The 25,656-nt window shown below is 42.7% G+C and overlaps 1 protein-coding gene across 1 annotated transcript in view; it reads right to left on the reverse strand.

The window, feature by feature from the left end:
* LOC133659142 (zinc finger protein 729-like) overlaps window positions 1-25,656 on the reverse strand; it is a 27,724-nt gene continuing 2,068 nt past the window's right edge. The window contains exons 2-8 of the mRNA XM_062061876.1: window positions 24,720-24,973; window positions 23,068-23,137; window positions 10,099-11,675; window positions 9,281-9,499; window positions 6,801-7,119; window positions 2,944-2,994; window positions 1-2,872 (exon numbers count right to left, since the gene is read on the reverse strand). Of these exons, the coding sequence (XP_061917860.1) occupies window positions 1,455-2,872; window positions 2,944-2,994; window positions 6,801-7,119; window positions 9,281-9,499; window positions 10,099-11,675; window positions 23,068-23,137; window positions 24,720-24,973 (3,908 nt within the window). The 3' untranslated portion in view covers window positions 1-1,454. The remainder of the gene's footprint in view (window positions 2,873-2,943; window positions 2,995-6,800; window positions 7,120-9,280; window positions 9,500-10,098; window positions 11,676-23,067; window positions 23,138-24,719; window positions 24,974-25,656) is intronic.

A 25,656-nucleotide genomic window follows, 5' to 3' on the forward strand; every position in this document is an offset into this window, starting at 1 on the left:
GAATAGAAACTAGAAGTAGGACTAATTTATTTCGGGTTTAGATCAAAGGGAACACAATACAACAGTAAAATATCATGTTTCATTTATTAGGAGGTGAGCGTAAGCATCATATTTATATTAGGGCTGTCAAAATTAATGAGTTAACTCATGTGATTAATCACAAAAAATATTGCATGAATCATGTACACACTTAAGATTAATTATGCAATTTATCTTGAGTGTACAAGCTCTTTTACCTTAACGGCAATACGGTCAGTGATCAGATCAATGCATACGTCACTACGAAAATGAGTGAGGAGACTCCGACTGGTGTGCTCGCTGGCACATTTCACCCCAAAATGTAAACTGTTGTGTGCAAATAAATGACTTGTGTCCAAGTACAACGTTCCTCGGTAACATTCTGACAATTACATTTCATTTGTATACAAATATGGAGGTTTTGGGCCAATTTTAGTATGCATGCCTGTAATCACCTGTGATTGATCCAAATTCCAAAATGTGATTAATCATAATTAATCCAAATTCCAAAATGTGATTAATCAAAATTAATCCAAATTCCCAAATGTGATTAATCATGATTAATCCAAATTCCAAAATTTGATTTATCTTGATAAATCCAAATTCCAAAATGTGATTAGTCATGATCAATCCAAATTCCAAAATGTGATTAATCATGATTAATCCAAATTCCAAAATTTGATTTATCATTATAAATCCAAATTCCAAAATGTGATTAGTCATGATCAATCCAAATTCCAAAATGTGATTAATCATAATCAATCCAAATTCCAAAATGTGATTAATCACGATTAATCCAATTTCAAAAATTTGTGATTAGTCACGATTAATCCAAATTCCAAAATGTGATTAATCACGATTAATCCAAATTCCCAAATGTGATTACTAATGATTAATCCAAATTCCAAAATTTGATGTATCATGATAAATCCAAATTCTAAAATATGATTAGTCATGATCAATCCAAATTCCAAAATGTGATTAATCACGATTAATCCAAATTCCCAAATGTGATTAATCACGATTAATCCAAATTCCCAAATGTGATTAATCATGATCAATCCAAATCCCAAAATGTGATTAATTATGATTGATCCAAATTCTAAAATGTGATTAATCATGATTAATCCAAATTCCAAAATGTGATTAATCATGATTAATCCAAATTTCAAAATGTGAATAATCATGATTAATCCAAATTCCAAAATGTGATTAATCATTTGCCAGCCCTAGTAAAAATATTGAATCACGTGTAGGAGGTCACCAGCGTGTTCTGGGCGCAGGCGTGTCTCTTGAGCAAATTCCAAAATGTGATTAATCATGATTAATCCAAATGCCAAAATGTGATTAATCATGATTATCCAAATTCCAAAATGTGATTAATCCAAATTCTAAAATGTGATGAATCATTTGCCAGCCCTAGTAAATATATTGAGTCACATGTACGAGGTCACCAGCGCGTTCTGGGCGCAGGCGTGTCTCTTTAGCTGCCTGGAGTCGGAGAAGCCGAGCCCACAGGTGTGGCAGACGTAGGGCCGCTCCCCCGTGTGCACCTGCATGTGGAACTTGACGTGGCCGAGCTGCCGGAAGCGCACGCCGCACACCTCACACTGGTACGGCTTCTCGCCCGTGTGGATCCTCAGGTGTCGGCGGTAGTTGGTGTAGACCCGGAAGGCCTTCCCGCACTGCTCGCACCTGTGAGGCTTCTCGCCTGTGTGCTGCAGTTTGTGCGACTTGAGGGCGTGCTGGATGATGAAGGTCTTGCCGCACACGTCGCAGGCGTAGGGCCGCTCCCCCGAGTGCGTCCTCAGGTGGTAGTCGAAGGTGGCTTTGTAGAGGAAGGCCTTGCCGCACACGTGGCAGCTGTACGGCGTGCGGCCCGCGTGCACCTGCTCGTGTTTCTTGAGGGAGGCCGCCGAGTGGAAGCCCCGCTGGCAAGTCTGGCAGGTGAACGGCGTCACCTCCACCGTGGTCCTGTCCCGCCGGAAGATGACTGTGCGGGACGCGCGCACCCCGGCCCGCCTGCGCCCCGCCTGGCCGTGGCCGTCCCCCGGCAGGTGGATCAGCTGCTGGTGCTTCTGCAGCTGGCAGTTGTAGAGGAAGGTCTTCCCACAGAGGTCGCACATGAAGGTCTTGGAGGCGCCGTGGAGCAGCATGTGGGCTTTCAGCTTGTCCTGCACGAAGCTCACGCCACACACGTGGCATTTGAACGGCCGCTCTCCCGTGTGGATGCGGGAGTGCCGCTTGAGGTTCTGCCGCAGTGTGAAGCCGGCGCCGCACGTCTCGCACGTGAACATCTTCCCCCGGTGCACGGCCATGTGCGTGCCCAGCGAGCGCTTCTTGGCGAAGGCCTTGCCGCACACGCCGCACTTGTGAGGATACTCGCCCGTGTGGACGCTACGGTGGCCGCGCAGCGCCACGGCGTAGCGGAAGCCCTCGCCGCACTCCTCGCACTTGTGCGGCTTGTCGGCGCTGTGGACCACGCGGTGGGCCTGCAGGCGCTGGCGGCTCTTGAAGGCCTTGCCGCAGGTGGCGCAGGCGAAGGGCCGGGCGTCTCGGTGGACCAGTTCGTGGGACTTGAGGAGCATCTTGCTCTTGAACGCCTTCTCACAGAGGGCGCACGCGAAGCTCTGCCGCTCCCTCTCCTCGTGCCGCAGCAGGTGGCGCTCCAACGTGGCCGCATTGCGGAAGGTCCTGGGGCAGCGGGGGCAGGTGGAGGGCTCCTTGTGGGTGTCCGCGTGCTTCGTCAGGTGAAGCTGGCGGCTGAAGCTCTTGCTGCACACGTCACATTCAAAGACCTTCTTCTGGACCGCAGCTTGGAGACGCTCAGTGGGCGGGGTCGTGACGACATCACCTGCAGAAGTATTGCATGAATGAGTAAAGGACATGGAATCATCTTTGCGTTTAATTTCTGCAGCACCTCACCTTCTGGTGTGCTGGACGATGATGTCACCTCCTCAGTCTGGTCTGCAACATCTGAATTGAACCTCATGTTGAATTTACTCTCTTGATATTTTGTTGAGCTTTTATTCGTGGTGTCCCGATCTAATATGAATATCTGATATTGATGCGATATCAGCAAAAAACAAGTATCCGATGGTATCGCCTTGATTCTACAGTTGTGCTCATAAGTTTACATACCCTGGGAGAATTTATTATTTCTTGGCCATTCTTCAGAGAATATGAATGATAACACAAAAACCTTTCTTCCACTCATGCCTAATGGTTGTGTGAAGCTATTTATTGGCAAACAACTATGTTTACTCTTTTTAAATAAAATCACAAAAGAAAGTACCCAAATGACTGTAAATAATAAATAAAATAATGAACGGTTTCATCCAACTGAAACAGTTGAAGTATTAAAATGTTTGGCTCCACCGGGAATCATGAGCTCCCCAAAAAATGAAAAATTAAAAATATCCCAGATTACCCAGAATTCCGGGACATTTTTCCCATTGAAGATGAATGGGCCAATTCTCCAACATGCACAATTCCCACATTTCTCAACCGGTTCGAACCGTTCCACCATCCACACACTCCACTCACCTTGGACAATCAAACTACTATTTCCCAAGTTCAAAACAATTCTAGGAATTCCCAGTTTCTCACACCCCTATTTTCACCACTTCCTGGAAAGTTTTCACAGTCCACATTCCTTCGACGATGTTTGACTATTCCACCTTCAAATCATTTTTCTTAGTTGGGACAACAAAAGTTATCATTTTTTTGGTAGGAAATCACGGTTTTCCTCAAAATTCCAGGAATTCCGAAATACCCATTCTCAATTCAAACTGTTACTACGTCAACATTTTTCAACCGGTTCCAAAAATTCCAACACCAACCCATTCATATTATCTAGGACGGGCCTGGGCCATTATTTTCACTTGGGGGGCCAAATTTAGAGAAAAAATGTGTCTGGGGGCCAGTATATCTATTTTTAGGAACACTAATACAAAAGCTCACAATAATGTCTGATTGAAAGCTAAAAAACGTTATGACAGACCGCCTTAAAAAACAGAATGGAATTTTAAATGAGACACCCAGAATGTACATGAAAATAAAGAATGTGGGATTTACAATATTAACTATGAAAGATAAAACACTGAATATTGACAACATATGAACGTCACATCCCCTCTCGATCGATATATTTTACAATCAAGCGAAACGCAACAAAAATGCAACAAACACGGCGAAATATGAACGCGAAGGGTAAAAAAACCCCCACCTACAATCTGATATATCAGATATATCACTAAGCTTTAGGACTTTGTTGTAAATATCTCCTTCCACGTCTGTCCCTGACACCCACATTTCAGGCTGGCCGCTCTGGAAACACTCTGTGGAAACGCACCCCACCCACACTGCTTGGTGCCTCGTCTGAGCTGCTGTGACTCAGATTACCATAGCAACTAGTATATCATGCAAAAGCACAGATTCCAACCATTGAAATACTTTGTATAGTTGAAGACTTACGGTCATTAGAAAACATCACTGCACATCATAATGGCAGCTACACTTTCCATCTTAAAGATCTAAAAAAATGATTGTCTCCGGCGGGCCAGATTGAAAAGCTTAATGGGCCGCATGCGTCACTCGGGCCTTAATTTGCCCAGGTCTGATCTAAGACAATTGTGTTAGTATCAATATTTTTGAAAATTCCCGGTTTTCCCGAAATTCCAGGAAATTCCCATTCAAACAAATGGATGAATGAATAGTTCTGGAAAACATACAATCGACTGCATATGCCACATTTCTCGTCCGATTCAAAGCGTTCCAACATCCACACACTCCACTCAACCTGGACATTCACGCTTTTCAGTTCAACTCACGCGTGTCAAGGGTTCGGCGGCCATAGGGCATTCACACACAACTGCAAACTCTAGTCTGATATCATGCCCGATACAAGCAGTCCTGCAGCGTGTTCACTTGTGCAAAGTTAACATCGAAATGTTCTACAATAAACACACAACTTCTTCTATTTTACTAAAGTCATTTGCAAAAGGTAAACATGGTACACTACAGGCTACTAGGAACTGGCAGCTACACAACAGCCAAGCACACAATAGCACACATGCTAAACATACGTAATCTTAATTCAGTGCTTCTCAACTCATTTCTGTTACGCCTCGTAAAAAGAAGAAAACATTTTGTGCGCCCCCCACTGTAAATAGTACAGTGTTGGCGCTAGGCATTTTCAAAATGGGGTCCCAGGGACCCCAATCAAGTCATAAAAATGGGGTCCCAGAGTAAATTTTTGGGGTCCCACTTTTTTGTAACCGTTTTGAAAACAAATGATAAATGTATGCATTATCCTGTTATATCTCACATTCTATATTGTGTTTTGGAAAAAGGTTGTCAGAAACATTACAGGGTATTCTAGTAAAATATGCAGAGATAAGATGTGTCAGTATCAAAATGTTACTTGAAATAAATTTTAGGCAGCAGCAAAGTGGTCGTTTGGGTAGATTTTAGCTTTGTAAAGGGTATTTTACCAAGTAAACCGTACAGTAGGTACTTGATTTTGATATATGTAATGCTCATAAGGGTATTCTAGTAAAATATGCAGAGATGAGATGTGTCAATATCAAAATATTACGTTGAATCACTTTTTGTCAGGCAGTATTACATTTAATGAAAATGTTACATACCGTATTTTTCGGAGTATAAATCCCTCCGGAGTATAAGTCGCACCGGCCGAAAATGCATAATAAAGAAGGAAAAAAAACATATATAAATCACACTGGAGTATAAGTCGCATTTTTGGGGGAAATGTATTTGATAAAACCCAACACCAAGAATAGACATTTGAAAGGCAATTTAAAATAAATAAAGAATAGTGAACAACAGGCTGAATAAGTGTACGTTATATGAGGCTTAAATAACCAACTGAGAACGTGCCTGGTATGTTAACGTAACATATTATGGTAAGAGTCATTCAAATAACTATAACATAGAGAACATGCTATACGATTACCAAACAATCTGTCACTCCTAATCGCTAAATCCCATGAAATCTTATACGTTTAGTCTCTTACGTGAATGAGCTAAATAATATTATTTGATATTTTACGGTAATGTGTTAATAATTTCACACATAAGTCGCACCTGAGTATAAGTCGCACCCCCGGCCAAACTATGAAAAAAACTGCGACTAAAAGTTCGAAAAATACGGTAGTTTGAACTTACATCCGTCAGCAGACGCCATATGGAGGAGCTAAAAACTACAGCGTGGCTGACGGGGAAAAGATGCAGTCGAAGTGGAGGTACGTAAGTAAGACCCGCCTACAAAACGGCGCAACCAGAAAGCATCTTAAAGAAGGTCTGTAAAACATAATCAATGCAACATTTTGACCAAAGAACCACCATTACATGTTATGTACACCTCAAGGAAGTGTTTTAAATGTAAAAAAAAAAAAATCATATGACCCCTTTAATGAATTATTGTGGCCGCTAGGTGTCGCCAAAAACAATTAGCGCGCCACTTCAGCGGAAAAACGCTTAAGTCCATTCCAGACAATTAATTATAAATTTGTTAGTGTTTGGCATATCTACTATTGTTCTCTGTTGGACTAATTTTACGTGATAAAGCCTTTTCTAATGTTCCACACTACAAAATAATAAAAGTATATTGTATGATTTGTGCTGATATCGTATCGGATTAACATCAGTATCAGCCACTACTCAAGGCTCCAATATGGGTATCGTATTGGAAGTGAAAAGGTTGTATCGGGACACCTCTAGTTTTACTGCACCTCACATTCAAATATTTCAACACGCACCTTCATCTTGTCCACCGTCTCCATCAGCAGCCGCCGACTCTTCCTCGGCTGATTTGACCAGCGTCCCAAAGGGCTTCAAGGTGAAGATCCATCCGGTCTGCTCGTTCAGTACAGGGCATCCATTCAGAACATTTTCTCTCCACGTTCTGGCGTTGTCAAAGTTGTCCGTCAGGGCCTTCAGCTCGCATTCCAGCTGACACACCTTGTCCCTCAGCGCCAGCTTCTCCTTGTTCTCCGCCGCAAACAGCTGCTGGAAAACGGCGGCGATCTTTCTGCTGGCCTCCCGAGCCAACGTGTCCACCGCTTTGTCCAATCCTGGCTAAATAGGGAAAACGTTTCATTATGTGACGCAAGTAAGCAATGTTCCATCCACACGTTTTGATAAAAAGCTTCAATGAGAGTGTCAATAACAGACATTCTTACCAAACTATTACAACAAACATTCAGGGCTCGAATTTAACCACGGCAACTGCGGCAAAAGCCCTGTCATTTTCCATCATGCCCTAAAAAAATTACCAAAATTTGCGGCAAGAACATGCACTGCAAAAACTGAAATCTAAGTAAGAGTAAATATCTCAAATAAGGGTGATATTTGCTTATTTTCTGTCTGATAAGATAATTCTTCTCACTAAGCAGATTTTATGTGAGAGTGTTTTACTTGTTTTAAGTGTTTTGGTCCTAAATGATCTCAGTAAGATATTACAGCTAGTTGCTGAGATGTTATGACCTATATTGAGTAAAACATGCTTGAAACTAGAATATCAACTGTTGCAAAGCTGTGTCATCAACACTCACAAGTATAAAACTACTTTTTTTAAGTAATAATTTCTTATATCAAGCATGAAAAAAAAAATTCATGACTTTGACACACTTGTGTCTCATAATTAAAACAGATGACAGCCAAATTGACTTTGCTGTTTTATTTTCAATGAAACAATAGAAAATAGGTACTTATATAGTAGTACAGTTGGCAGAGTATAGTAAACTGACAGTTAATATTTAAACATTTACCATGTGACATTTCTAACAATTTGGAACAGAAATAATTCATGTACATTCAGATACATTTTTCAAAATTACAATTTTAAAAAATTGTGGCCAGGGGCCAGGCAGTATATATGCGCACTAATTGACTGAAAGAGCACGCACTTGGTGCGATGATGTCATGTTATCGATGGAAAAATGCATTTTTAGACCATATGATTTGCTTGAGCGGCTAGGAGACCCCGAGAGTAACAAGCCTTGTTGCCTTTCCATTAAGAACAATAAAATAGTTTTTAGTATAAGTTTGCTGGTTTCAAGAAATGTAATGCCGAGCGCATATCATTATGTCACGATAATGGCACTAGCATTTACTTAATTTTCTTGTTCTATTGGCAGATAATTTTCCTTAGTTCAAGTAAAATACCCCTAATTTTTTTTTTCTTGTTTCTGAACACTGACTTTTTGCAGTGTGCCGTGACCAGCCTTGACTTTTTACTTGTTAATGGACGAGGGATTTAACAATAAACGGTATAATGATAATTCGCAATAAAATTCCCGATGGTTAGTGATACTATTTTTTTAATTACCGAAACCCCGTCATTTATTAATGCATTTTAAGCAACACGAAGTCAGGCGCATGAGCACTAGCGTCGTTTGGCTTGATAATAATGGCGGACTAACGACATAGACTTTGCTCGGGCGATTTCCCCTCTGACTACACGGAGCCAAGTGCTTGGTTTAACGTAATTTTCCCTCGCTTCTCAGCGTACTGCTGTGTTTAGATGGAGACAGGTGTGGACAATGGCAACACGGTGGCACAGGAGTTAGTGAGTCTGCCGATGGTCCTGGGTTCGATCCTGCGCTCGGGATCTTTCTGTGTGGAGTTTGCATGTTCTCCCCGTGACTGCATGGGTTCCCCCCGGGTACTCCGGCTTCCTCCCACCTCCAAAGACATGCACAAATAGTCCCTAGTGTGTGAATGTGAGTGTGAATGTTGTCTGTCTATCTGCGATGAGGTGGCGACTTGTCCAGGGTGTACCCCGCCTTCTGCCTTAATGCAGCTGAGATAGGCTCCAGCACCCTCTGCGACCCCAAAAGGATGGATGGATGTCTCATGGTTAATTACGCCCTCCAAACCGCTAGATGGCGCTAATGTCATGTAGCGCAATGAGCAAACAGCCGCCGTCTGGTCGTCATGAAAATATCCTGTACGTTAAATAAGATAGTAATCTTCGGCCAAGAGCTCTGGCAGACAACACTAAACTATAAATAACTAATTAAATATGAAGGTCACTTAACTTCGCCACGGTAACTTTAGCTCGCTCGGCTACATGACCAGGCGCCATCTTGGTTATGATCGTTTCTAACAACAATTGTCCAGTCTCTTTATAATGGAATATCTCTGTACAACTTCAAACATATATGCCATTCTTAAACGCGTCAATTAAAATTATACATGAACAAAAGTATACAATAACACAAATTAAACTGTTTACCTTCACTCTCAAACATGATTGATCCGTGGAAGTGCCCTCTTTTGTAGGTCCGAGTAAGTCCAGAGAACCGTGAATAACAGTCTCCAAAATTAATTTGGTTTGCGAATAAAATACCAAACTCTGTGACATTTTCACGTCAGATTTATTGCAAACGGTCTGACATGACAGAGGAGAGCAGAGGGGACTTCTTAGCCGGCTACTTGCAAACGAACACCACAACCGGAAGTGCAAGCAACACAACGTTCATTTCAAAATAAAATATTTGTGTCTTCGATCATGCTCTGTAAGAGCAGCAAGACAACGCACAGACAAACGTAATATACCCCCAAAAAACGGTGAATATATCACAAGTAGTTCATTCAAAGTAGTTTAAAAATGAGATATTTGTCAGTTTCGAGTGAGAACTTTAAAGATATTTTTGGCGTGAAAGACTTAGCATGAGAGTGTTTTTTTTAGACATGATGCAAGATAATCTACATTTCTGATGAGTGTAAAAGCACAGTAAGTGTTCAGACATGTTCCTGTCTAGCGGAAGGAGATGAAGCAGCGTGCGGGAGGACCCTCACACATCCTGCGGGAGGACACCCACACATCCTGCGGGAGGACCACCACACATCCTGCGAGAGGACCCCCACACATTCTGCGGGAGGACCCTCACACATCCTGCGGGAGAACCCCAACATATCCTGCGGTAGGACCCCCACACATCCTGCGGGAGGACCCCCACACATCCTGCGGGAGGACCCTCACACATCCTGCGGGAGGACCCTCACACATCCTGCGAGACGACCCTCACATATCCTGCGAGACGACCCTCACATATCCTGTGGCGCGGCGCAGCTGTGCTTCTTGAGCTGCCGCGAGTCGGAGAAGCCGCGTCCGCACTGCTGGCAGGAGTAGAGCTTCTGGCCCGTGTGGACCTGCAGGTGGGACTTGAGCTGGTTGGACTGGTGGAACTTCCTCTGGCAGAAGCTGCACTCGAAGGGCTTCTCCCCCGTGTGGATGCGCACGTGTCGGTAGAAGTTGCCGTCGGTGCGGAAGGCCTTCCCGCACTGGTTGCACTTGTACGGCTTCTCGCCCGTGTGAATGCGCTCGTGCTGCTTGAGGCTCCCGGCCTGGAAGAAGCCCTTGCCGCACACCTCGCACACAAAGGGCTTCTCTCCCAGGTGGCTCCTCTGGTGGTAGCGGAAGGAGTATTTGTTGTGGAAAGCTTTGTCGCACAGCTCGCAGTTGAACTCCTTCTGCTCGCTGTGGCTTTTCTCGTGCAGCTTGAGCGAGCAGGCGGCGCTGAAGCTGCTCAGGCAGATCTTGCAGCTGTAGGGCTTGACCAGCAGCTTGCTCCTCTGCGCGGCCGGGAACTTCTTGGGCTTGCCGTCGGCGTGCACGTACTTGAGGTGGATCTGCAGGCGGCAGTTGAAGAGGAAGGTCTTTCCGCACAGGTCGCACATGAAGGGCTTCCTGGCGCCGTGCACCAGCATGTGCGACTTCAGCTTGTTGTTGTCGGAGAAGGTCTTGTTGCAGTCCTGGCAGCCGAAGGGCTTCTCGCCCGTGTGGATGCGCAGGTGTCTCTTCAGGTTGTTGTTGAGGCTGAAGCTGGCGCCGCACACGTGGCAGGTGAACGGCTTCTCGCCCGTGTGCACGGCGCTGTGGCGCTTGAGCGCCGTGCCGGTGCGGTACGGGCGCTTGCACACCTCGCACACGAATGGCGTGACGCCCGTGTGCTTCCTCTTGTGCACCGTCAGCGAGTGGGCGTACTTGAAGGTCTCCTCGCAGTCGGGACATTTGTACTTCTTGTCGCTGGTGTGCACCATCTGGTGGAAGCGCAGCGTGTCCTTGCTCTTGAACTCCTTGCCGCAGGTGGCGCAGCTGAAGGGCCGCTCCTCCGAGTGGACCACCATGTGACCCCGCAGCTGCACGCGGGTCTTGCACGCCTTGTCGCACAGCGGACACTTCAGCATCTCCTTCCACTTCTCGTGGCGCAGCAGGTGGTTCTCCAGCGACTGGCCCACGCGGAAGGTCTTGCCGCAGTGCTGGCAGGTGTAGGGCTTGGGCTGCTGGTGGCGCTTGTGGCACTTGAGGTGGTTCTGCAGCGACTGGTCCTTGCGGTACGAGCGCTTGCACAGCGGGCACGGGAAGGGCAGCGGCGTCTTGGACTCTTCGTGACGCAGGAGGTGGTTGTCCAAAGACTTCTGCTCCAGGAAGCTCCTCCCGCACTGCTCGCACGGGAACGGCCTCTTGTGGAGCGCCTCGTGCTTCTTCAGGTCGGCTCGCCAGTAGAAGGCGGCGTCGCACTCGTCGCAGAAGAACCTCTTGATGGGCCGCGGCTCTTTCTTCCTGAGCCGTCGCCCTTCCGCCTGATCACAGTTCACCTCGTCTATGCTCCTGTCAGGTGACTCTGAGAGAGAAGATGCAAAGTCAACAACTTCAGTTTCTTCTGAGTTAATCCGAACCTCTTAAGTCAAACACGGCGGTAGATTTCTTTCTTTTTGTCAATACAGTCGTCCCTCGCCACATGGCGCTTTATATACTGCACCGTGGTGGATTTTGGGGGAATATCTTTTGTTTTTTTAAGCATATTCTATACATTACACTGCAAAAACTGAAATCTAAGTAAGAGTAAATATCTCAAATAAGGGTGACATTTGCTTATTTTCTGTCTGATAAGATAATTCTTCTCACTAAGCAGATTTTATGTTAGAGTGTTTTACTTGTTTTAAGGGTTTTGGTCCTAAATGATCTCAGTAAGATATTACAGCTTGTAGCTGAGATTTGATGACCTATATTGAGTAAAACATGCTTGAAACTAGAATATCAACTGTTGCAAAGCTGTGTCATCAACACTCACAAGTATAAAATGTATTTTCTAAAGTAATAATTTCTTATTTCAAGCATGAACAAAAAAATCATGACTTTGACACAATTGTGTCTCATAATTAAAACAGATGACAGCCAAATGGACTTTGCTTTTTATTTTCAATGAAACAATAGAAAATACATACTCATATAGTAGTACAGTTGTTATTAGTGAGAATATACTTATTTTAAGGTATTTTTGGGTTCATTGAGGTTAACTCATTTTACTTGTTTTGGAAAGTCTTGACAAGCCGAATTTTGTTGTTCTATTGGCAGATAGTTTTGCCTAGTTCAAATAAAATACTCCTAATTTTTGTATTTTTTTTTCTTGTTTTTGAACACTGACTTTTTGCAGTGTATACATATCATATTATATAATAATATTATTACACACATATATACATATATATTACGGGTGCAAAAAAAAATCTATTTTCAAATGAAACGCGATTCTTCTTTGTAACAATTCTTACCGGTAATCTATTAAAAAACAAAATCTAAAATTGATTTAAAAAACAAAACAAAACATTAAATATCATTTTTATTATTAATCTGTCCTGCGCAGCCACCCAGGCAAATCATATTGTTGATGTCGATGCCCATATTTGCTGTACAGATTTACGTGTGACACTTCTCTTGTTGCCTTATTTGTATTTGACCTTTTTAAATGTTTAAGTAGAATTTTATCAAACAAAACCAGTTTTCTTTGAAAATAACCCATAATAACCCATTGTTATTAAAAAAAAAAAGCATTGATTTTGAATCGAGAATTGTTTTGAATCAAGAATCGATTCTAAATCGATTAGTTTCCCCCAAGAATCAAATCGTGTCGTCCCTAAAGATCCACAGCCCTAATATATATTATCCAATATTCTACCTATTATATTATTATCAATCATACTTAATTTTATGATATTTTACATATTAAGTTATGTTTATCTGTATTTCTCAAGATAGTTAGTTTACTAACAGTAAAGGTGCTGTTACTCCTATGCCTCTCACGCTCTTTCCCCCACAAATGAATGATAAATAATATTATTTATGTTTCTTGAATAAACTGTCACTGAAATCTAAGTGCAAATGAAAATACAGCTTCACCACTTTAGTCGCAATTTTTGCGCTTTAAGAAACTTCTTTTTGTTTGTTTGATATTGTCATTACTGCCACAAGTGGTGGAAAAGTGTATTACAACTGAGTACCGCTGCTGCCCATACGGACCACATCTGATATAGATATTTTTGGGCGGTCCTCAAGGGGGCGCTCAGTGATATGGTCCATACTACTGTGGTAAGATGGATATTTTTTTCTTCCCAAAAAATATTTTGTCCTTTTTTGTTATTGTTTACAACCGCTGGAAATAAGTTCCTAGACACAAGAGGGCTTCAAAGGAAACGATCTAAATCAGAGCTGATCGTATGATATCATTTAAATATTTAATTGATATTGTTGCATCCCCATTTTGTGGTTTTGTCTGATTATTATTGTGATAAAAAACTGAAACATTCGATTATTTGAAAATTTTAAGTATCAGCATTGGTTTGACAAATACTGCCCTTGTAACTACTTGGTATTGGATCCATACCCACATTTGTAGTATCACCAGGGGCGGATTAAGAAATTTTGGCCCCCTGGGCCTGACATGGTCTTGGCCCCTCAACCCCCCGCGCGTGTGGGCGCACACACACGCACGCACTATGCAAGAAATACTGTATACTGTGAACAGACATGCACACTGTACTGTACAGAAGAGTGCACATACTGCACACACACTATTAGGTATACCACACAGACACTGACAAGCACAGGTTTCACACAGACACAGGGGGAGGGGATAAATGGCCTAAAAATAAACATTTTTGAAAATGATTACGCCCACTTCAGTGATGGTGCATTGGGTCATTTGAGAGATATTATGTATTGGAAGTTGGTAGCTATCATGAAATAAACCCCCCAACCCACCCAAAAAACTAAATCGGACATGATTTTTGCCCCCTTTTCCTCCCTTCTATCATTAAAAATAAAATAATATCTTAGGAAAACACATTGGCATAACGGCAGCTGTGCAGCAAATTGAGGCTCAAAGTCTGTATCTATTTGTGGTTAAGCTTGAGGAGAAGGAGAAAGGTAAAATGATAACATGCATCGGAGAGCACCACAAAGAAAGGTGTAGGCCAGTTCATGGTACAAGGGCTGCATGCAGGTCAAGATAGCCCATTTCCAAGAATGCTATAGTGGCTGGACAGGCACTGGACATGTCCTGAACTCAGTGTCAGACGTGGCTGCCGAATACTTGGATGAAGTGAAGCAGCTGACAGATCTCATGCTGCCCCATCTGAAGACTGTCCTGGCCAGGCAGAGGATGGATGAGGAGACCTTCCCAATGGACCCTGTCAGTGAACAGGCTAGTAACATTGATGGCACCCCTGTGCACAACATTGGGATGGAGAGACAATGTGGCAAGGTGGACTACAAACTGAAGAAGTTGGGCACACTAAACGCAGTCAATAGGTCAATAATTTTACAGAAGAGCCAGGAGCTTCAGAGGTTTCAAGGCAGCAGCACAAGCAAAAAGGGAGGTTGAACTCAACTGGAGTAAATTCATGAAGGCAAAATTCGAGAGTAGGGCAGATGAGAAACAAGAGATGGCTCAAAGAAAGGAGAGTAAGAGACTAGACATGCTGGACACACTGAAATCTTTTGATGGCCCCTTCACGATAGTGGGGAAGTTGAAAAGTTCCTTGTGGATGAAAGTCTGCACAAGAATGCAAAGCTGCAGAGAATGAAGCTTGAGGTTCAGTTTGCCAGAGAAAGCACCAAGCTTCTGCCTAAAGTCAATCCTATCTTCACAATCCAGGTGACACTTCCCAGAAATGGCAAAAGTGCAATTCTCCAAGTCATAATGGATACTTAGAATTTTATGGTGGTGGTAAGTATTCATGAAAACAGGTAGCCTAACATTAGTGAATGGGTGAATTCTGGAAATAACCTAAAAATCTTACACAGTGCACCTTTAAGCAAGGGGTTTCTTTCGTGCTTTCAATTTTGCAAAATCATCCACCACATCATTGAAGTCCAACTCTCTTGTCAGCTCACTCTCAATTGCCATTAGAGATAACACATTTAATCTTTTCTGAGTCATTCTTGTGCGCAGCTCATTTTTTACTCTTGACAAAAGAGAGAATGAGCGTTCTCCCTCACAGTTACTGACCGGTAGAGTGAGAAAAATCTGTAGCGCAATGTATGTATTAGGAAACGTAGGCTGTAGTCCAAAATGTATTATTGTTTTGAGCAGTCCTGAAGGGGTCCTCTCCTCATCAGTGTTGTTGAGCTGTATAAAAGATTTGAACTGTATAAGCTCCTGTCCAAGACTTTCATTGAGGTCAGATGGGTATGATTCAGTGAGAATCTTGGCCTTGTGAAGGACTGAAGCATTGGACTCTGTATCCAAAGAGAAAAGGACACTGAACAAATTGTTCAGATGTTTGTAGGCCTCCAGACGGTGATTAAGGCTTGAACTCAGTTGATCAATAGAGGCAATAAATGTCTCTATTTGAAACAGTTGCCTTCCCTCAAGCACAACATCTGGGGATGCTGATTCATCAGCAAACTTTTTACGTTTCCTCGTCCGTTCAGCCCTGTAAGATGGGGTGCCACCCAACATGTTTAAGGCTTTCTGCTCAAAATGATCAAATAGATCTCTTTGGGAGAGAACAAAGGTGCGCAGAGATTCCAGCAATCTAACTGCTGTACCAAGGTCCATGTCTGCTTTTTGAAGTTGCAGACTTGTGGCCTGAAATCTGGACAGAACAGTGTCCCAAAAGCCTGCCATGAAGGCCATCTCAAGTGAATCCAGCTTCCGCACTAGACTGTCAGCTTCAGTTCGTGTGTCTCGTTTCTCTGTGTCATCAGTGGAAATAACCTGTAGTGCTGCTTTTATTTTACTGTAGTTCTGCCACAGTGCTTTGGTAGATTCTGCACGGCAACTCCAACGCGTGTTGGATAAAGCTTTAAGTGTGAGATCTATGTTGGAATTGCCAAATACCCTGTCCCATCGGTGTGTGGATGCAGTTGTGAAGTTGTAAATAGACTGAATCAAGTCAAAATACTTAGAGACTTCATTTCCACATCTGTCAATGCTGTTGACTCCCACCAAATTCAAAGAGTGAGCTGCACATGGAATATAGTGTATTAATGGGTTGCTTTTCTTTAAGTGAGCCTGCAACCCATTATACCTCCCTGACATGTTGCTGGCATTATCATAAGCCTGCCCCCTGCAATTTGACAGCTCTAACCCTAGATTTTCCAACACAGACATGACACAGTTAGCCAAACTTTCACCTGTATGGCTAGTAATGGGCTCAAAACCCACAAAGCGTTCAACAACACTGCCCTCTTTGCTAACAAAACGGAATATGAATGTCAATTGGTCCACATGAGATAAATCTGGGGTTGAATCCACAATGATAGAGTAGTATTTGCTTGCTTGCAGTTCATCTGCTATAGCCTGTTTGGTTTTTGCACCCATCAATTCAATGAATTCCTCACAAATGGTGGAGGACAGATATGAGGTATTACCTCGACCCATCTGCCCAAACTTTCTGATGTGATCCTTTAGAAAGGGATCAAATTCAGCCAGGACCTCCAGAATACCAAGGTAGTTCCCATTGAGAGGAGACCCTAACGATTCATTTTTACCCCTAAATGCAAGGCCCCTTTCTGCAAGGAATTTAATGACTGCAACAACTCTTTGTAACACCTGCCTCCAATAGCTGCTCTCTGCCTGAAACTGTTTGAACAGGTCTGCATCAACTGTGGCACCTTTGGCGCGGTTCAAGACTGCTTGCATGCAGGTTATGTGCTCAGCACTTCGCTCATGTTCACCAAATCTTTCTGAGTGTTTCCAATCACAATAGCCTGTCACAAAAGAATGCGTTTTTGGGGAAAACAGTTTGCATGCAAAGCAGTAAACATTACCAGTAGAGGGAGAGTACATCAGCCACTCTCTTTGTACTCGTTGTCCATTGGGCAAGTGTGAAGTAAAATGCTCATTGTTTAGGCATCGGGTTTTGCCTCCTAGCCCACTGTTCCTCACAGAAGCTGGATAATGGCTGTGACGGTTGTGAAATGATTTTGCACCTCTTTGAATAAGAACTTCCTTCATTGACTCAGTGAGGGTCTCAGCCCATTTAGCGGGATCACTAGGTAGAGTTGTCACTGTAGATGGTGTTGAAGAAAGATTCAGCTCATTTTCTATGCTGTCCAGAGGTGCAGTGACCTCACATTCATCCGAGCAACTGGCTACTGCTGAATTGGTTGAATCATAAGCATCAGAAGCATTTGGTTCAGTGTCTACACTTGTAGTGGTCTCAGGATCTTGGGAGCTACATGCTAGCTCAGGTGCATTGCTAACCTTAGCTGAATTTGCAGTAGCATTTATAGAATTGCTTTCAGCAGATGTCTTTGTACTGAAGAAGCTGGAGATATTTGGAACACTCTCAAGTAAAACTGATTCCTTTTTTTTCTTTTCTTGCTGAATTTTTTTTCTAGCTCCTCCACTTAAACGTTTATGATCCATATTTCCCTTCTTTCTTTGCACATTGGCTCTTTGCCTATCACAACAGATAAACCAACTATGTGTGTGTGTGTGTGTGTGTGTGTGTGTGTGTGTGTGTGTGTGTGTGTGTGTGTGTGAGTTTGTTTGTGTGTTTATGATCGGTGCTGCTTCCTTCAAGTGTGTGAGGTGATTTAGAAAACTAGCAACCCAGCATCAACACTCCAAAGCAGAGAATAACAGCTTACTAGCATAGACAATTGAGAGCAGAGAATCAACTGATTCGTCTGATAGACAGCAGGAGAGCAGAGTGGTCAGTGATGATCGAATCAAGAAAATGTCTAAATGGCAAGGGAACAGACTGATTTGTACTGAGGAGAAAGAGAGAGAGAGCCAATTACAGTGAAATATATTCCAAAAGAGCCAAGTGACTAGCTGAAGGCAGGGACAAATGCCTTGGAGTGACCAACAAGAGTGCAAAGTACCAAATGGCAAAATGTGGAAAGACCAACAGGCAGATCTGCTTTTACCTCTTATCTTCACAACCAAAAAGTTGCTAAATGATGTTTTCAGTCGCTAGCCAGGTATGGCCAAAAGACGCGAAATCTAGCGGCAAAGTCGGTCAATCACACTGACAGTGAAACAAATATTTTGAAAAGATAATAATTGTACACCTTTGTGCACTTAAGTCTTCTATCTAAATATTTTCACAAAGGACACCAAGGCAGCTTGCTAGCTATGATGGGAGCAACAATGTCTGATAGACAGCAGGAGAGCAGAGTGGTCAGTGATGATCCAATCAAGAAAATGTCTAAATGGCAAGGGAACAGACTGATTTGTACTGAGGAGAAAGAGAGAGCCAAGTACAGTTAAATATATTCCAGAGCCAAGTGACTAACTGAAGGCAAAGACAACAGCCAGATACCTTAGCAGAGACCAACAAGAATTCAAAGTACCTAATAGCAAGATGGCGAGACCAACACAATAAATTGTATTAGGATTTAATTTATTAACGTTAATCTTAACAGCCAAAAAGTTGCTGAATAATGTTTGTAGTCGCTAGCCAGGTATGCCCAAAACAAGAGTCGCTAAACCTAGCAGCAAAGTTGCTTAATTGCAACACACTCTAGGATTCAGGGGAATTAAGGATAATAAAGATATTAATTGTACAACTTTTTGTACTTTTTTTCTAGTTTTTTGAGTCGCCAGCCATGTATGGCCAAAAGTCGCTAATTGAATGCCAACGTTGCTTAATCGCCAACACACTGGGACTCACTGAAGGACTGACTGAATAAAAAAGATAATTAAGATAATTGTGTACTTTTCTCTTCTGATATTTTCTGTAAGGACCCCAAGCTATCTGCAAGCAGCAATAATGTCTGACAGACAGGAGAGCAGAGTGGTCAGTGATGAATGGCAAGGGAACAGGCTGATTTGTACTGAGGAGAAAGAGAGAGAGAGAGCCAATTACAGTGAAATATATTCCAAAAGAGCCAAGTGACTAGCTGAAGGCAGGGACAAATGCCTTGGAGTGACCAAGAAGAGTGCAAAGTACCAAATGGCAAAATGTGGGAAGACCAACAGGAAGATCTGCTTTTACCACTTATCTTCACAACCAAAAAGTCGCTAAATGATGTTTTTAGTCGCTAGCCAGGTATGGCCAAAAGACGCGAAATCTAGCGGCAAAGTCGGTCAATCACACAGTGAAACAAATAATTTTAAAAAGATAGTAATCGTACAATGTCTTGTACTTTTGTCTTCTTTCTTAATATTTCTCAAAGGACACCAAAATGTCGCTATCTGCAGGCAGCTTGCTAGCTATGATGGCAGCAACAATGTACCTTAGAGTGACTGACCAACAAGAGCTCAAAGTACCTAATGGCAAAATGTGGAGAGACAGACACAATAAATTGCATTAAGATGAAGAGAACTGTTGCTATTATTAATCTTAACATCAACCAGAAAGTCGCTAAATGTCACCAGCCAGGTATGGCCAAAAGTCGCTTAATTGGCCACACACAGTAACAGAGAAACTAACAAAAAAAAGATCATAAAGATAATAGTTGTACAACTGTGTGTACTTTTGTCTTCTTTCTAAATATTTTCCCAAAGGACACCAAAATGTTGCTATCTGCAGGCGGGAGCGTGCCTATGTTCCCCGGGTCCTATGTTCCCCGGGTCCTATGTTCCCCGGTTGTTCCTGGGTCTTTGTATGCGACCGGGGAACTTAGGACCCTTTTTCTAAAAAAGGGTCCTATGTTCCCTGCATTGTATCTGGCGAAATTGCGAAATTGTGCCCTGACCAAAACCATCCCTAAACCTAACCTGTCACAGGGCGTTGTGGAGCACTTTTTTTTGGCGAAATTGTGCCCTGACCAAAACTATCCCTAAACCTAACCTGTCACAGGGCGTTGTGGAGCACTTTTTTGGCGAAATTGTGCCCTGACCAAAACCATCCCTAAACCTAACCTGTCACAGGGCGTGCGGCAGCAGATAGAGCAACTCAAACGCGAACTTCCTTCCTTCGACAACTTAAACGCGTCTCTGTCATGCGTGTCTGCGTGCGTCTTACTTAGTCGCGCATTGGAAGCAGCGGGGAACATAGAACCCTTTTCTGGAAAAAGTGTTGTACGTTCCCCGCAGCGGGGAACATAGAACCCTTTTTTTTAAAAAGGGTCCTTAGTTCCCCGGTAGAGGGGAACATAGGACCCGGGTAACATAGGGACGGGGAACATAGGGATGACCCGCTGCAGGCAGCTTGCTAGCTATGATGGCAGCAACGATGTCTGCCAGACAGGAGAGAGTGGTCAGTGACGATCGAATCGAGAAAATGACAAAATGGGTCAAAGACCAAAAAGTTATTAACTGACAGCAGTGACAAATGTCAGACTGTAAACTTTCTCGAAAGAAAAGGACAAAATGGGAAGATGCTGATAATAACAGCAAAATGGAAAATATAAGAATTTCCAAGTAATGCTCAACTCAAGTGTGTGTGTGTGTGTGTGCGCGCGTTAAACTTCTTGTTGAATGATTTCAAATTATCTCTGAGTCTGAACTGAGGGAAAGGAAACCAAATTTTGAGCAGTCTCTCACGAGTTCAAAATACCAAATGAGGAGATTCTAAAAGAACAGACCGGTTTATGAAAGACTTGATGGGGGAGGGGCACAGCTAAGAATACTTGAGTGAGATTCTGTGATCCAAATTCGAGATAGAGCTTTTTGATAATGATAATTTGTCAGAGTAAGGTTGTGTAATCAAAATTTGAGAATGAGCTTTGTCAATCAATCAAGAATATTTGCATTAAGTTCTGTGATCAAAATTCAGAAACAACCTTTAATAATTGATAAAGAATATGTGAGTGAGGTTGTGTGATCCATCCAATTTGAGAATTAGCTTTGATAATAATGATTGAGAGCCTCTGGCCCTCTGTGGATCATGGCCGCGGGGCCAATTTTGCCTGGCCCCTTGGGGCCTCTGTGGGTCGTGGCCGCGGGGCCAAGTTGGCCTGGCCCCTTGGGGCCTCTGACCCTCTATGGATCGGGGCCAAGTTGGCCTGACCCCTCGGGGCCTCTGGCCCTCTATGGATCATGGCCGCGGGGCCAAGTTGGCCTGACCCCTTAGGACCTCAGGCCCTCTGTGGGTCGCGGCCGCGGGGCCAAGTTGACCTGGCCCCTTGGGGCCTCTTACCCTCTATGGATCGTGGCCGCGGGGCCAAGTTGACCTGGCCCCTTGGGGCCTCTGGCCTTCTGTGGCTCGCGGCCGCGGGGCCAAGTTGGCCTGGCCCTTTGGGGCCTCTGGCCTTCTGTGGGTCGTGGCCGCGGGGCCAAGTTGGCCTGGCCCCTTGGGGCCTCTGACCGTCTATGGATCGTGGCCGCGGGGCCAAGTTGACCTGGCCCCCTGGGGCCTCTGACCCTCTATGGATCGTGGCCGCGGGGCCAAGTTGGCCTGGCCCCTTGGGGCCTCTGACCGTCTATGGATCATGGCCGCGGGGCCATGTTGGCCTGGCCCCTTGGGGCCTCTGGCCCTCTGTGGGTCGCGGCCGCGGGGCCAAGTTGACCTGGCCCCTTGGGGCCTCTTACCCTCTATGGATCATGGCCGCGGGGCCAAGTTGGCCTGGCCCCTTGGGGCTTAAGATTATTATTTTTGCAAAAGTAGTTTTGCTTGGGTCGCGGCCGCGGGGCCAAGTTGGCCTGGCCCCTTGGGGCCTCTGGCCCCCTGGGCCTGGGCCCGGTAGGCCCGGTCATTAATCCACCTATGAGTATCACTCTACAGTAGTACCAACTGATGTAAAATATCCAAACAAGAGAAGAATATGTGATTATTATATTTTAACAGAAGTGTAGATAGAAGCATGTTACAACAGAAGGTAGCAAGATATTAACAATAATGATGAAGAATAGTTTTGAGAAAATAATACTGGAAATGATGATATATGTTACCGTATACGTCAGATACTAAATTAGGAGCCTTTGTAACACGTTTTGAAATCATTATCATTTATATACAAAATAATATATTGTAAAATGTATCATTATCACAGGAGGCTGCAATATACAGTCATGCCCAAAAGTTTGGACACACCTTCTCATTCAATGTGTTTTCTTTATTTTCATGACTATTGTAGATTGTCACTGAAGGCATCAAAACTATGAATGAACACATGTGGAGTTATGTACTTAACAAAAAAAGGTGAAATAACTGAAAACATGTTTTACATTCTAGTTTCTTCAAAATAGCCACACTTTGCTCTGATTACTGCTTTGCACAATCTTGGCATTCTCTCAATGAGCTTCAAGAGATAGTCACCTGAGCGGGTTTTCACTTCACAGGTGTCATAGTTTTGATGCCTTCAGTGACAATCTACAATGTAAATAGTCATGTAAATAAAGAAAACACATTGAAATGAGAAGGTGTGTCCAAACTTTTGGCCTGTACTGTATATCATGATATAGATTTTAGGCCGTATCGGCCATCCCTAGCGCTTTATATTGCGTTCAAAGTGCACAAACTTTTACTAAAATATGGCTTTTTCGTCAAGGCGGGAACCCATTATTCATATTTAAATTGTTTTTTTTGGAGACTTTTGCTTCAATGTACAAACTTTTTCATTTACGAACCCCGTTCAAGTACCAATTAAGTTTTCAAATGGAGTTTCCACTGTAGTTTGTTACGCGCAATGTCTGAGTGTATATGAAAACCGGGGGAAAATGTTGGCAATTTTTGGGGGGGAAAGGAACAAGTCATATGAAGAGTGGGGCGTACAAAAAGTACGAAAAATACTAATAATTTCCGCCATCATGAAAGCTACTTTAAGTCACACTTCAACATTCTTAATCAACACGGGTGAAAATTGTGACATCAAAAGTTCAATCAATCAATTACCTATTTTAACTTTGAAGCTGGGCTCCACGGTCCCGGGTGCTTGTCCTGAAGAGGTCTCGTCCATTGAGCACTGACACACACGCAAGCAAAGCACACAATCAAGCATTGCTTTGTTTGGACTGACATGCTATTGGCTTTGTGGCAATACAAAGACAATGCAACACACTGACAGCATCTGGGAAAAGTGAGTCAAATTCTCACAATGCAGCTTTATAAAATCTTGTCAAGGCCTTATATTATTGGAAATAAACTTGGACATACTTTAGAGAAGTCAGTGTACAGCTTGTATAGTTGTATATATGTACACTGGAAATGAGTCAGCACAACCATTATTATGGAGTACATTTACTGCCAAAACTCCACAAACACACAAAACTTATGCCCAAAGATTCACAAGTAGAAAAACTATTTTCTTCAATAAAAAAACAAGATTTGTAAATATAAAAACTATTTTCTTTAGTTATAAAAAATATTTGCAAGTATAACAAATATTTTCTTCAATAAAAAAAAAACAGATTTGCAAATATAAAAACAAATTTCTTCACTTACAAAAAAACATTCGCAAGTAAAAAAAATGCTTGTTTCCCCTCTCTTCTGTCCGCCATTTTACTCCTCAGCCTGCTTCTTCTTCTTCTTTGTTATTTTTGGCGGACGGCACCATGCGCAAATAACAGCAACTCTGACGGCCTTGAATTGACTCAGCAGCGACACCTGTTGTTGCAGAGTGTGAATTACGGCTGCCCTGAGTGCAAGTGTGTGGATCGTGCAGGGTGTAGTATTATGAAAGAAAATTGGTTTTATATTTGCAGATCTTTTTTTTTTAAATTGAATTAAAAAAAATTATACTTGCAATTAGATTTTTTACTTACAGAAAATTGTTTTCATACCCCCGGAAAAAAAAATGTTTCCCTTGCAAACAGTTTTTTTTGTACTTGGGAATCGTCTTTTTAATCAAAATAACTTGTTTTTTACTTGCGCATCATATTTTTTACTTGCAGAATTTTTTTTTTTTTACTTGCAAATTGTTAAATTGAAGAAAATAGTTGTTATACCTGCGAATCGTTTTTAACTTGCAGAAAATATTTTTTATACTTCCAGAGAATTTTTTTAAAATTGCAAATAATTTTTTTGTACTTGCAAATTGCTTTTTTAATTTTAAAAAATTTAGTTTTTTTACTTATGAATTATATTTGTACTTGCATAATTTTTTTTTTTTTTGCAAATCAGTTTTTTAATTAAGGAACCGTTTTTTTCACGTGCAAAAAATAGTTTTTTTACGTGCAAAACGTTTTTTTTTTATTTGTGGAAAATCGTTTTTTTAATTAAAGAAACTTTTTTTTTTTCTTGTGAATAATTTTTAGTCACAGAAAATTGTTTTTTAAACTTGCAAATTGTTCTTTTAATTGAAGAAATTTGTTTATCTACTTTTGGCGTGGGTAAAAACATTTTTCATTCACAAGTGACTAGCAAAATAGGCAAGCCAAACATAAACTTTGTATTTGTCTCAATCTTAACGCAGCATAGCCAGGTGGAGATATGCTATAACAGTTGTACACTGACTACTCTAAAGTATATGCAAGTTTACCTCCTACAGTATCTGTAAATGCAACATAGCGTACATGTATTTTACGTGCAGTAAAAAGTCTGCAGACCTGCTCGTGTGGCATGTCCTCGGTGCTGACGGAACAACAATCAGAACTGGGGACATCTTGGCCCGTGTCTCCGGGCGAGGCCGCCGGCGGAAGGTTAAGCTGCGCCACGCCGTCGGCGGAAGACGCGGGTGGCTCGACGAGGTGGTCTCCGTCTTCAAGCAGCATCAGGGTGGGAGCGCCGCTGCTCTGGCTCACCAAGACCATCTGGGCGGCTGGAGACTGGCGGTCTGTCAAAGGGTCGGGACTTAGGACTCCTGTTTGATTCAAATACACAATGATGGACAACTATGTTGTATCAGTGATTTCATTCCAGCACAAGCAAGCACAATTATTGTACAGTGGAACCTCCATTTACAAACCCCTTTTCAATTTACAAACATTTAGCTCGAGCCAAATATGTCTCCGTGGGGAAACTACAAACCCTGTTTCCATATGAGTTGGGAAATTGTGTTAGATGTAAATATAAACGGAATACAATGATTTGCTAATCCTTTTCAACCCATATTCAATTGAATGCACTACAAAGACAAGATATTTGATGTTCAAACTCATAAACTTTATTTTTTTTTGCAAATAATAATTAACTTAGAATTTAATGGCAGCAACACATTGCAAAAAAGTGGGCACAGGGGCATTTTTACCACTGTGTTACATGGCCTTTTTTTTGGGACAACACTCAGTAAACGTTTGGGAACTGAGGAGACACATTTTTGAAGCTTCTCAGGTGGAATTCTTTCCCATTCTTGCTTGATGTACAGCTTAAGTTGTTCAACAGTCCGGGGGTCTCCGTTGTGGTATTTTAGGCTTCATAATGCGCCACACATTTTCAATGGGAGACAGGTCTGGACTACAGGCAGGCCAGTCTAGTACCCGCACTCTTTTACTATGAAGGCACGTTGATGTAACACGTGGCATTGTCTTGCTGAAATAAGCAGGG

This window comes from Entelurus aequoreus, linkage group LG10 (genome assembly GCF_033978785.1).
Source record: "Entelurus aequoreus isolate RoL-2023_Sb linkage group LG10, RoL_Eaeq_v1.1, whole genome shotgun sequence".
NCBI classification, from domain to species: domain Eukaryota; kingdom Metazoa; phylum Chordata; class Actinopteri; order Syngnathiformes; family Syngnathidae; genus Entelurus; species Entelurus aequoreus.